This window comes from Miscanthus floridulus, chromosome 3 (genome assembly GCF_019320115.1).
Source record: "Miscanthus floridulus cultivar M001 chromosome 3, ASM1932011v1, whole genome shotgun sequence".
In the NCBI taxonomy this organism is placed as follows: Eukaryota; Viridiplantae; Streptophyta; class Magnoliopsida; order Poales; family Poaceae; genus Miscanthus; species Miscanthus floridulus.
Genome location: NC_089582.1, coordinates 60334729 through 60348023, shown reverse-complemented (window position 1 = coordinate 60348023; position 13295 = coordinate 60334729). Strand labels below are relative to the sequence as shown.

Sequence of the window (13295 nt, the reverse complement as noted above, 5' to 3'; positions counted from 1 at the left end):
CTCGAGTTGTCTAGCCCTTTTTTCCTTTTTCTTCAGCCAACTTTTAGGAGAGAGCTCATCCCCTTTCATAGTTGAAGGGGATGGCCTTACAAGTCGGAGAGAGAGAGAATGTATACGTGTGCTATCTAGTCTTGTTGTCCACGCTGTCGGGTGCGAGACGGTCATCGGCGCCCACAATACTGTTTATGTCTAGACGCATCTGGTAGGCTCTACCGTGTTCGCCTGGTACGGCAAACATCAGCGCCGACAATACTGTTTATGTCTAGACACATCCAGCAGGCTCTACCATGTTCGCCTGGTACGTCAAACGTCGGCGCCCATAATATTGTTTATGTCCAGACGCATCCGGCAGGCTCTAACGTGTTCGCCTGGTACGGCAAACGTCGGCGCCTACAATACTGTTTGTGCTCTGACACGTCTGGAAGGTTGCATAGTACCCGTCTAGCATGGCCTAGTGGCACCGTCCTGTAGGTGCGCAGGGCATGGCAGGGTACGGTCCTCAGTATTACGGTTGACTTGAGCGCCTTACCTTATCCGCTCCTGCCTGATCCTAGGGCCCTCACCGAGCGGGCGTCCCCGGTCGGTCGTTCTCAGTCGACCCTGACCATGTCGGTCAGGAAAGGGCAGCGAGCAGAGGTCCGGCGTTTCCTCGGTCACAGAAAGAGGTCGAAGTCGGACCGCGGTTCCACCTTGGCCAGGCCCTCCGGTCGGGGACCGGATTGTTGTCCCAGCCTGTCATTATGTATCTGGGCCAGCCTAGGCACCTGTTGTTGCTGTGCCACTTGTCGGGTTGGGTTTTACAGGGAAACGGGTCTATTGGGAACCCCAGGTTTATGGACCCGACATGGATAGTATTAAAATAAAGGTTGTATTTTAATTTGATATAAAATAGCTTCTCTTCCCTTGTTGGGTTCCTACCGTTTACTAATAATAAGAGTAGTGGTACCTTTAGATTGATTTTCTTGTCTGTCTTTGAATGAGAGATGCATAAACTAAAGAAAAGATATGCCCATCTGAATAAATAAATCAAGGTGCTATTATATTAATAGGGGCGACACCTTCTTCACTTCAAGAAAGTCTAATTCCTAACCCGGGGTGGACAAAGTTTTATATATTTGTTACTCTCTTACTTCATTTTAACAACGCTCCGCATCTTTTATCTTAGACAGTCACCACCTGGGCAAAGAAAAAAATAGTAAAATACTCCTCGTATTCATAAGCAAAGTCGGGTTCATAAGCAAAGTATAGTTAGTGGGCAACTCTTACAGCTTACTCTTCTTACTGCTTATAGTGGCAACTCTACTGCTTCTTACAGTGGCAACTCTTACAGCTTACCATTAGAAAGTCTCACTGCTTACCGAGGCAACTTTCACTACTAAATGAAGATTAGTCAAAGCAAAGAGTAAAAAATAAGAAAAGCAGTGAGCTTTAGCAATGTTATTGATTAATTCAAATTAAAGTTGTTGCCAATATTATGAATGTCATGGTCATCATAAATAAATTATAGTTTCTAAACTATATTCATGGTAAAACAAAAATATATAATGTCCTGTCCTTGTTTTCTATGAATATTTATAGTTTTTTTTTCGTTACAACGCACAGACATTTTTGCTAGTATATAAAAAAAGGCAACAACTATACGCCCTATCAGATATCATAAAACAATTACGTGCGCATGACACGAACCTTGATGTCCAGACAAGAAGATTCGATGCGCACTAAATCTTTTTATAACACAAACAATACTCCTACATGGTAAATCGCACAACAAAATGTTCTAACACAAACCGCTATACACAGACGAATGACGTGCACGTAACTCAATGTCAAAACAAACCATACATAGTAATATATATAAATGAATAAGCGTAAAAACGGGAAACCATTGCTCCGTTCACCTGGGCGGCTATGCTATTAGCATCCAAGTTTCCCAGAGTTCACACAAGTTTTAAAATCAAATCTAATACACATCAGTTTATAGTGGGTACTGTAGTCAATCATGGCGGTAAGATAACTTCTTGGCACAATATGAGATCTGACAAGGTCTTTCCATGCCTATCTATCCTTCTCGAACAGTTCACGCCACCATCCAGGATATTTCTCACCACAACGTTCAGGGAGCTTATGCCTGGGACGTAGTAAATTTCCACAGTGACAGGCTCAAGCAGATTGTTTCGATGCTGAATAGCTCGCTCATCAGGAAACGAAGACAAATCAAGTAGAGGTGACACAGCGTTCTTCACCCAATCCGGAGTTATTATGGACCTAAGCCGGCCAATGTCATCAGGGGAGTGAGGAATGACAGAGAAGTTCATATCATTCCCCTTATCACCGGCCCTGCTGTGAGCTACATGGTAGAGAGCAATCCTTTTCCCAGGTAAAGCAGGAACAGGGGATGCTGGGGTCTCCATGCTTGCATCAAAGTGTTGAATGCCCATTGTACGACATGTTGGGTTTTGTTGTGCTTGTGAAATATGTATTTGATCCGTTTCAGAATATGCAGCTTGATTCTGTAGGCAAGGAATGCTTGCCTTCTTTGCATGCGATCGCCAGAAGATGTTTTCCCGATCAACCTGCACAAACCAACGCTATGTCATAGAAGCTTTTGGTACTGTAGGCAAGGAGTATGTTGCATGGAGACAGTAGATGCACATTCTATTGGTCACACGGAACCATTCGTAGTGATTACCATACCAGCATCTTTTGTAGAATAATTTCCTTCCTATGGCCAGTGCTGCAAGCATCAAACAAGGACATCAAATGGGTAAATCAACTCCAGAATAAAGAATGTTACAGATATCTTTTCCTTGCATGGAGTAAGAACAAGGTCCATTTGATATAGTTCATTGCAATTGATACCAGTTTTCATGAATTTAAAATATCTAATAAACTTTTATACTGGCCATCCGTCCATGTAATTTATGAAGCATACATCTGCAGTCTGCACATGCGTATTTATCTGAACTACAATGCTTCAGTACCAAAAGGTTAGCTTGCCAACACAAAAGGAGCATCGAAATCACTTGCCAATACCTGATTCCACCGCCAGCAGCTGGACCATTTGTATATAGAGCAATAAATTCTTCAACAAATTGAACAGCATGCTCTTCAAGCTCGAAGAGACCATCCATCCGAAGCCTTACATCCAATACTTGCTTGGCCAAGTAACTATCCTTATCACCTCCAATAGCTTTCAAACTATCATAGCCCATGACATATGAAACAATTTTTTCATTAATGCCTGGGTACCTTTCACCTATCCACGACCTTACCTAATGCCATGAAAATGTTTAAATGGAGAAATTATCCTCTTATCGCTTTGTTTAAAAATAGATTCCACGATTCTTGATGCTGCCGAAGTTAAAAACTGAAAAGCATGTCAATAGTATTATATGGACTTACAAGGTATTCTGCTGCCTGGGCACGCTTTAAACATTGATGCCCCCCATATGAGATCTCTCCCCAGCCTTTCCATCCACTTTCCTAAAGAAACATGTGCAATGCAAATTGATCAGCACCTAACTAGGCCATCCTGAAAAATACATTGCTGTTGACAAATAATCTTTGCTCAATACGTTAGACACTTCATCTGTCTGAAGAAACTATAGTGTTATCAGATTTTAAAGACCACAACGCCTACATTGTATAGACCTCGGCTCCCTCGAGCAATCTTGCATCATCTCAATAATGAAAGAGAAAATATGTTGCATGAAGTAGAGCAAAAACTAAATATTAGAACCAAGGGACAAATAGATGTTAAGGAATCTGTCTGTTCCCACCAGTCCCATCAGGTCCACAAGTTACTGTAACATCCTGGTTTTGGTTTATCTAAATAAAAAGGGCGTACCCAGTGCAGAGAGCTACCGCTCTGTGCGGGGTCTAGGGAAGGGTGTCAGTGGCAAGCCTTACCCTCGCCTGTGCAATGCGAGGAGACCGCGACTCGAACCCGGGACCTTCCGGTCACAGGCGGTAAGACTCTACCGCTTGTACCAGGCCCGCCCTTCTTTTGGTTTATCTAAATAGTTCAACAAAATGCATTGACAAGTCTTATAATACTGAAAGGACAGACATTTTAAAGAAAATATTTTCAGAAGACCTATATGTTCAATTAGGAAACAACAGATAGCAGTCAGTTCTCAGCTGCTTACTGGGCATGGTATTTTGAAAAGAGAGAATTTTATATCCCTGATTAAAACTATGCTGCTCATTATGCAAGTCTTTGTGGTCATAGATCACAATCAAGTTCTATGTTGGAAGAACTAAATGATAAACTTAAAGTTTGTACCATTTTATTATCAAGGAATACATACAGCAGGAGATAACTGCAGGAGTTTCTCAGGGCAACAAGCATTAGATGGTTTTGATCCATCACAGCGGACCTTGTCTTTTGATATTTGGTGGAACTGTACATTACAGAAATCCACAACCTGCTCCACCAAAATATAATCAATGTTTCGATAAGAAGCTAGCTACAATTGCAACTGTACTTGGTTTTTTACTTCACCATATCAGGAGTTATGTAGTTTGCAGGATCTCCAACTTCATAAAGAAGCTGTTCAGCACATGTATGGGGACTCAAAAGGCCTCCACTGCCATCTGCCTTACTGACAATGACTTCTCCTCTGTAACTAACTTCGGCAAATGGGAGAGACAAATCCAGAAGTTGTTCAAAAGGAAAATCCCTGTATGCATCTCCTGCTTTTTATGACATCACAAACAAACCATACAAAGAACACAAATCATGCTACGGTTAAAAGAGAAGGCCTAATTATTTTGAAAAGGAAAGAAAAATGTACCAGGGTGCATGAAATATCCTCCAGTGAGTTGGCAGCCACACTCTAGAAGATGGCTTGCTAATGTTCCTTGTGCCAACTGCATGTCATTCCAGTTCCAACCTAATTCATAGATCTAGTGTTGAAAAGGGAGGTAAAAGAGATAAATCATTAACTGTCAGTCTGTCACATGAAAGAATTTGTGTTCAGATGTTCTGGATTAACTTCATTATTGTGTCCAATAAAAATAGCCCAAAACCGTGAATAATATGATAAGTAGAAAAGAGTACTTGGTCCAACCCAAACTCATGTTGACAATCAAATGTATAACTTGAGCTGATTATTCTTATATGTAGTGTTGAAAAGGGAGGTAAAAGAGATAAATCACTGTCACGTGAAAGAATCTGTGCTCAGACGATCTGGATTGACTTCATTATATTGTGCAATCTATAGAAACAAAAATAATATCGCAATGCGTGAATAATACAATTGGTACAAATTTGAGTACATGTTCTGACCCAAACTCACATTCGGACAATCAAACATGGTATAACTTGAGCTGGATATTCTTATAAATCAGGTGATTGTTTTGTGAAGTGCCCTAAAAAAAGTGATTGTTTTGCAAAGAATCAGAAAGAGAGAGCAAATTGGTCCTGCTAATATCTGTGACTCGAAAATTGCCTAGTCACACAACTTCTGATAGGATTTCGGATCCTACCGGCGATTGGACGGAGGTTGTAAGGATGAGAGATCTGGAATCGAGGCTTAAACCGCGATGGATCACGGCGGGGCGCCGTGATCTCGCGAAGGGAGATGTGGTGGCGCTACAGTACCGGCGCTACAGTGTACTGTTCACGGGAGAGAGAAGGCGGCTAGGGTTTCTCCCGGCTCCCTGAGGAAGCCGGAAACAATAATATGTTTCTGCTTACCAAAATAGTCCCTGATCACAAGTATTTATCTCGTCTATTGAAATATGAAAATAACCCCCTGATTCTATAGAAATTATCTAGACTTAGCCACTAATACCCTTTCGCCGGCCATAATGCACGCCGGTCATAACATCTCTCCCCGCCTGCGCAAACAGCTCATCCTCGAGCTGAAAGTCGGGGAAGTGAACACGGAAATCCTCCAAGGGCTCCAAGTAGCGTCGTCGTCCGGAAGCCCACGCCACTTGATCAACACATGCTAGACTCCACGGCGCTGCTGCGCCCGTAACGCCCGAGCTGGCTCCGGAGACAGCCGGCCATCGACGGTCGGCGGCAGCGCGCCTGGCAGTGCTGGTGGCTCCCCCCGATGGCGCTTTAGGAGGCTCACATGAAAGACATTGTGGAGCCGCGCACCCTCAGGAAGCTCCAGGCGGTACGCAACAGCGCCCACGCGTTCTAGGACCCGGAACGGTCCAGCGTAACGTGGCCCGAGCTTGTGCTTGGCGCGGGGGTCCAGCGACTGCGTAGTGCGGTGAAGTAGACGCAACCAGACCCAATCGTCGACGGCGAACTCGATATCGCGGTGGCCAGCGTCGTAGTACCGCTTGGCGAGCTGCTGGGCCTGTAGTAGACGTTGACGAACCTCCGCGAGAATCTCATCGCGGCCACGGAGGAGGGCGTCAGCAACCTCCGTGCGCGCCGTCCCCGGCTGGTACGGCACCATGGGTGGTGGCGGTCGGCCGTAGACGACCTCGAACGGCGACGCGCGAAGGGCGGTGTGGAAGGAAGTATTATAACAATACTCCGCCCACGAGAGCCAGTCCACCCATGCGCGAGGACGATCACCTGTAACACATCGCAAGTACATAGCAATCACCTTGTTAACCACCTCGGACTGGCCGTCGGTCTACGGGTGGAACGCCGTGCTGAGGCGCAGCTTTACGCCCGCCATCCGGAATAGATCACGCCAGACATGCCCGGTAAACACCGGATCCCGATCACTGACGATGGATGTGGGAAACCCATGCAACCGGACGATGCCGTCGAAGAATGCCCGAGCGACGGAGGTGGCCGTATATGGGTGGCCCAGCGCAATGAAATGCGCATACTTCGAGAAGCGATCCACCACCGTCAAGATGACCGACTTGCCGCCCACCTTGGGGAGGCCCTCGATGAAATCCATGGAGACGTCCGCCCACACTTGGGACGGCACCTCCAAGGGCTGCAGCAGCCCGGCAGGCCGTAGAGACTCCGTCTTGTTGCGCTGGCACACCTCACAGGACCGCACCCAGTCTTGCACCAGGGTGCGATCGCCGGGAACGAAGAAGTCGGAGTGAAGGCGATGGAGAGTCTTCTGGACGCCCTCGTGGCCAGCGGAGTGGGCCAGCGAGAGCACCTGGTGGCGCAGATCACCGTGGTCGGGCACGAAGATGCGGCGCCCGTGGAGAAGCAGCCCGGCGTCCGAGCGCCAGGGCGCCTGCAGCTCGCCGGCCGCCAACTGCTGTTGCAGCAGCTGCGCATCAGCCGCCGTCACAGTCGCGCGGCGGATGTCATCGATGAAAGCGAAGGAGGGGCCCGAGATGGCGCACGCACTGGCGCCCCCTTCCCCGCCCGAATCGGCCACTGACTCGGTGTCGCGGCGGGACAGGGCGTCAGCCACCGTGTTCAGCCGGCCAGGGCGGTATTCGACGGTGAAGTCAAACCCAAACAGCTTGCTGATCCATTGGTGCTGGGGTACCGTCGACAGGCGTTGGTCCAACAAAAACTTCAAACTGTAATGGTCAGTGCGGATGAGAAAATGACGACCCCAGAGGTACGGCCGCCAGTGGCGCACCGCTTGCACCAAACCAATCAATTCGCGCTCATACGCCGCCAGCTTCAAGTGATGAGCCGCGAAGGGACGGCTGAAGAAAGCGAGGGGGCCGGCGCCCTGATGCAGGACGGCACCAAACCCCACGCCCGAAGCGTCGCAGTCCACCATGAACAACTGGTCGAAATCCGGCATTTGGAGGACCGGTCCGGTAGTGAGGGCTCGCTGGAGTGCCTGGAACGCCTCCGCCGCCTCAGCGTCCCACACAAACGCGTCTCGCCGCAAGAGACGCGTAAGCGGGGCAGCGATGAGGCCGAAGTCCCGGATGAATTTCCGGTAGTAGCCGGCGAGGCCCAGGAACCCCCGGAGGGCCCGGGCGCCACGCGGAGGGGGCCACGCCGCGACGGCAGCCACCTTGTCGGCGTCCATAGCGACGCCCGCCGCAAAGATGACGTGGCCAAGGTAGGCCACCGACGTCGCGCCGAAGGAGCACTTCGAGCGTCTGAGGTGCAGGCGGTGAGCACGCAGCGCGTTGAGGACGATGGCGATGTGCTGCAGATGCTCCGCCCACGATGAGTTGTAGATCAGAATGTCGTCAAAGAAGACGAGCACAAACCTTCGCAGGAGCGGTCGGAGGACGTCATTCATGAGGGCCTGGAATGTCGCCGGAGCATTGGAGAGGCCAAAGGGCATCACCAGGAACTCGTAGTGCCCGTGGTGGGTGCGGAACGCCGTCTTGGCGATGTCATCCGGGTGCATGCGCACCTGGTGGTAGCCCGAGCGCAGATCGAGCTTAGTGAAGAATTGAGCCCCATGGAGCTCGTCAAGCAGCTCGTCCACCACCGGGATCGGGAACTTGTCCTTGGACGTCTTGGCGTTGAGGGCGCGATAGTCGATGCAGAAACGCCATGAATTGTCCGCCTTGTGGACCAGCAGCACCAGGGCTGAAAACGGCGACGTGCTGGGCCGAATAATCCCCTGAGCCAGCATATCGCGACACTGGCGCTCCAGCTCATCCTTCTGGAGGTGCGGGTACCGGTACGGGCGCACTGCCACAGGCGTCGTCCCCGGCAGGAGATGGATGCGGTGGTCGTATGAGCGGGGAGGCGGAAGGCCCTGAGGCTCGGCGAAGATGGCGGCGTGCTGCTGTAGGAGGCGGTCCAGCAGGGGCTGCTCGGAAACAGCCGCCGCTGCCGCAGTGGGCGCCTGCGACGCCGCGTCGGTGGCGCCACCCTCACCGCGCCAGAAGATGCGCCTGCCCTGGCGCCAGAACGATAGCGTCATCGCCTCGAAGTCCCACAGGAGAGGACCCAAGGTCTTTAGGAAGTCGACGCCGAGGATGAAGTCGAAGCACCCCAAGTCGAGGCCGACGCATGTGATGGCGAAGGACTGGGACCCGACGACGAGGGGTACGTTGCGCGCGATGCCCACACACGGAAGTCGATCTCCGTTGGCGACGGTTACGCGGAGCTGAGCACCCCCCGAGGCACAAAGACCCAGGCGGCGCATGGTGGCACTCTGAAGGTAGTTGTGGGTGGAGCCGGTGTCAAGAAGCGCTAGCAAGCGCACGCCCTTGATGGAGACCGGCAGCAGCATAGTGTTTGCCGTGCGGATGCCGGCCACCGCATGGAGGGACACCACCAAGGCGTTGGCTGCTGCAGGTGCGGCGGCCTGTGCCTCCTCCGCCGGATGAGGCTCATCAGCCGCCGCGTCGGCTGCCAGGAGGTCCTCGTCAATGTAATCATCAGCCTCCAAGTAGAAGAGCCGCGGACACACATGGCCACGGACGTAGGGTTCGTCATAGTTGAAGCAAAGGCCCTGCCGGCGACGTTCAGCCATCTCCGCCGGGGAGAGACGACGGAAAGGGCGAGCGCCAGCCGCGGGTGCTTGCTGGGCGTTGGGCGCGGCCTGCGCGGCAGCCCCGGCCTGCCCGTGGCCTCCGCCAGGGGCGCGCGGTGGTGGCAGCAGCCCCTGCCGCTGCTGCGGCCGGGGTCCCCGGGGAGGGACCGGAGGAGCGACCGCCGCGGCGCGACGTTCAAATGCCCAGGCGAGGTACATAGCCGTCTGGAGATTCTGCGGATCGCGGAGCTCGACATCCACCTTGATGTGCTCAGGGAGACCACCCACGAACAGCTCCGCCTTCTGAGGTTCGGAGATGTTCCGAGAGTGGCAGAGTACCGCGTTGAAGCGCTGCGAGTACTCCTGAACCGTCGACAGGAAGGGCAGCCGCGCCAGCTCAGAGATACAAGTATTCCGCACGGCCGGCCCGAACTGGAGGTTGCACAGGGACCTGAAGCGATCCCACGGCGGCATGCCCTCATCTTGTTCCAGGGCGTAATACCACGTCTGTGCTGCGCCCTTAAGATGGTAGGACGCGAGCCACGTCCTGTCGGACGCCAAGGTGCGCTGCCCGCGAAAAAACTGCTCACACTGATTGAGCCAGTTCAGCGGGTCCTCAGAGCCGTCATATGTGGCGAACTCCAGCTTGTAGAACTTCGGCGGTAGCCGGTCGGACACGGCGTCAGCACCGGCCGCGGCCGCAGCTGCCGCTGCTGCGTCGGCCGAGGCAGACACCCCGGCGTCGGTCGCTGCCAGGGACGCCTCCGGGATGAGAGTGCCGTCCATGCCGCCGTAGAGGACGCCGGAGACCGACGGGGCGGCGTGGAACGCCGGCGCAGCTGTGCTGGCCGAGTATGGAAGGGACGGCTGCGGCGTCGTGGACGTATAGATCGGGGCCGACGTGGCCATCGCCCACGTCGGGATCGGGGACGGCGAGCGAGGGAATTGGATTTGGTGGATGGGAACAGATGACGTGCGGGGTGGGGGGTGGTGGAACGACGGCGGCGGCATGCCATACGGGTACGTGATTGCGAGGGTGGGCGTTGGCGCGGCCAGGGACGGGGGTGGCGGCGGCATGGGGAAAAGGTGCGGAAGCGGCGGCTGTGGTGGTGATCGCTGGGCGTGGAGGAGTTCCTGGAGGACGCCCCGCACCTCCTCCATGGAGGCCTGCATGGCCGCCATGTTCTGGCTCAGCCCGGCAATGGCCACCGAGGTCTGTTCCTGGGACAGGAGGACGACGGGAGCGCTCGCGCCCGCTGAGTGGGCGACGATCGCCCCAGAGGTCATGGGGACAGCGAGCGAGGTGGAGGGCAGCGGCGATGATGGGCGCCGCGGCGCGGACAGCGGAGGAAGCGAGGCCGAGGGCTGGGGACCTGACATCTCTGATACCAGGTTGATAGGATTTCGGATCCTACCGGCGATTGGACGGAGGTTGTAAGGATGAGAGATCTGGAATCGAGGCTTAAACCGCGATGGATCACGGCGGGGCGCCGTGATCTCGCGAAGGGAGATGTGGTGGCGCTACAGTACCGGCGCTACAGTGTACTGTTCACGGGAGAGAGAAGGCGGCTAGGGTTTCTCCCGGCTCCCTGAGGAAGCCGGAAACAATAATATGTTTCTGCTTACCAAAATAGTCCCTGATCACAAGTATTTATCTCGTCTATTGAAATATGAAAATAACCCCCTGATTCTATAGAAATTATCTAGACTTAGCTACTAATACCCTTTCGCCGGCCATAATGCACGCCGGTCATAACAACTTCTAATTCAGGCATATAACACAAACATTTGGTTATATATCAAGAAGCTACATCATCTCATCGAGATTTTTCAATACAAATATGCATGATCCTTAAACAGTACAGTGCTCAGATTAGGGAAACAAAAATAACGATACACAAACCAAGAAAGGAAAGGCAAAGGTAGCTTAATATCTGATGACACAAATTCATCATGTTCACCTTGCACAAATAGTATTAAATAAAAAAGGGCATTACATCAATAGCAAACATGAGAGTGATAGATTAAACTTGAATACTGTACCATAGGTGCTAAGAAGAGCGAAGCATCAGCAACCCGTGAAGTAATGACAACATGTGGTTTATAGTTTTCCAAGCAATGTACAATTGAAGCTGCCCCAAGATATGTGCTACTTCCCTTTACATAAAAAAAAGAAACAGTAAGATAAAATGTGACAGATTATAAATCCCTGGCATCAAGATAAAGCAAAAAATAGGTATTAATCAAAAGATCCAAGATATGCATAACTGAGGTAGAATTGCTTAAATGTATCCACGATACGTAATTGGTACTTACTTTCTAACGATAGTTTTATTTGATGGCATCCTACAATGACTATGTATTGGAAACCTCACATTAATGTTATTTGTGTGCAGAATGTATTGTACAATTAAATGATATATACCTACTACCTAGGCATAGGGTAACACTCACTAAGAAAAACAGATACCATACATGATAAAGGTCACTCATTTTATACTTTACTCAAACATGGCTACAAGGATAGTTATAGTATTCATGTGAAGTGACATTAGGCAACAGGTGGTATAATATGGTAAAACATAATTGTATCAAGTGGGATGTTAGTACTTTCATGTCATGGAGTACCCTACACTAGGTTTAGGCTGGTTGGTTGCTAATCAGTAAGCTAGTTAAATGTGTGCAATTCATTCACTAGGTTGAGATGCATAATTCATTTGTGTGAAGCAAATAAAAGTTGGGATTCTGCAGATTACATTTACCTTTCATATTTTTTTAGGATGTTTTCGGATTGAAATCAAGACCATTCCCTGCTCCTCACAGACACACAAATACATTAACACGTATGGGCTGATGTCCTCGGCCACACACGAAGCCTGGACCACAACACTTCTATTTGAAGTTATCTTAATTTCTTATTGTATACTAGAGCCTCCTATAGCAAAATTAACCATTATATTTTCTGACTTGGACCTTTCAGCAGCACAAATAAAACTCAAACTAGAGATCCCAAAGGCTTTTTTTTCCTTATAAAGAATCAGGAGAACAAATAGAATGGAAATAGTTCCTTTGATCAAGGGGCCATAAGAATAGTCATTGAATGGTATTAAGCTGAAGTCAAGCACATGAATGATAATTAATGTTGAGAGGATCTCAAGTGATCAGTAAATTACCCCTCTCCCTCCTGTTGATTCATCGGACAATACAGGGTTTCCTACAAAAACAGGCAAAATTAAGAAAAGCAGTAAGAACATATTCAAAGTTGATTGCCTTTTTGAGATATCATCCAATCTTGATTATCAGTTTCTACATTGCAGACAAACCAATCATGATTGGAAATTTTCAAGCAGCATACAGATGTAGCACCTAGGGCTTCATGTTGCTTGGTACTATCGAACAAATGAAAAATACCTTGAGTTTTAAAGGATGGTTCATAAGCTACGGCAACTGTTATCTCCAGTCCCAAGACAGATGCCAGGTTCAGTACTTCTTTCTGTGCTCCAACAGGATCCACTGACATAACAGGAAGAAACAGGTAAAAAAAAAAGTGAAAAAATAATGACACACTAAAGTTGCACCGCAGCCAGAAATATCTTACTTGCCCCCATGTTAGTTATGATGCAAACTTTCCGTTCAAAAGCCAAGGGTAGAAGCAAAGACATCCACTCTTTGACTGCATATGGTCATAAAAAGGTGTGTGATTTGGTAATTTGAAATAGTCACATAAACACTAAGGAACAGGTGTCACCTCCACTGAGCAAGAATTGAATCAAGAGCAATAGAAGCAACACATGTCAAAAAGATACCCCTAGGGTCGTATCCTTTGCCTCCTGACACCAAAATCCGGTACCGATCCGCCAGAGTTCGCTCTGCCAAACACTCGAGAACTAGATAGTTAAGCTCCTTGACTCTCTGCAGTAACTTAAGAGCCGCCATTGGCCTGTCTCC

At 49.8% G+C, this 13295-nt stretch overlaps 1 protein-coding gene across 2 annotated transcripts; it reads right to left on the bottom strand.

The window, feature by feature from the left end:
• Positions 1–1871: 1871 nt before the first annotated feature.
• Positions 1872–13289, bottom strand: LOC136541716 (uncharacterized). Of its 2 annotated transcripts, none has more exons than XM_066533760.1 (12): positions 13154–13289; positions 12946–13020; positions 12759–12860; positions 12521–12561; positions 11391–11504; positions 4797–4908; positions 4505–4695; positions 4311–4427; positions 3403–3483; positions 3034–3272; positions 2695–2734; positions 1872–2573 (listed from the first exon to the last, which is right to left on the bottom strand). In XM_066533760.1, the coding sequence occupies exons 1-12, from the start codon at positions 13281–13283 to the stop codon at positions 1998–2000; spliced, it is 1818 nt and encodes a 605-aa protein (XP_066389857.1). In that variant the 5' UTR covers positions 13284–13289; the 3' UTR covers positions 1872–1997. The 2 variants fall into 2 exon arrangements, with proteins under 2 accessions (XP_066389857.1, XP_066389858.1); XM_066533761.1 differs by having other exon boundaries at positions 13096–13221.
• Between the last annotated feature and the right edge of the window lie 6 nt (positions 13290–13295).

What these genes read in the sequence shown, in the direction of transcription:
- LOC136541716 (XM_066533760.1), bottom strand. Translation starts at nt 13,283, where the DNA reads ATGGCGGCTCTTAAGTTACTGCAGAGAGTCAAGGAGCTTAACTATCTA. An exon ending in ACCATCCTTTAAAACTCAAG is followed by an intron (nt 12,562 to 12,758) that starts GTATTTTTCATT and finishes CTGTTTTTGTAG; the next exon opens with GAAACCCTGTATTGTCCGAT. An exon ending in CCCAGGCAGCAGAATACCTT is followed by an intron (nt 3,273 to 3,402) that starts GTAAGTCCATAT and finishes TCATGGCATTAG; the next exon opens with GTAAGGTCGTGGATAGGTGA.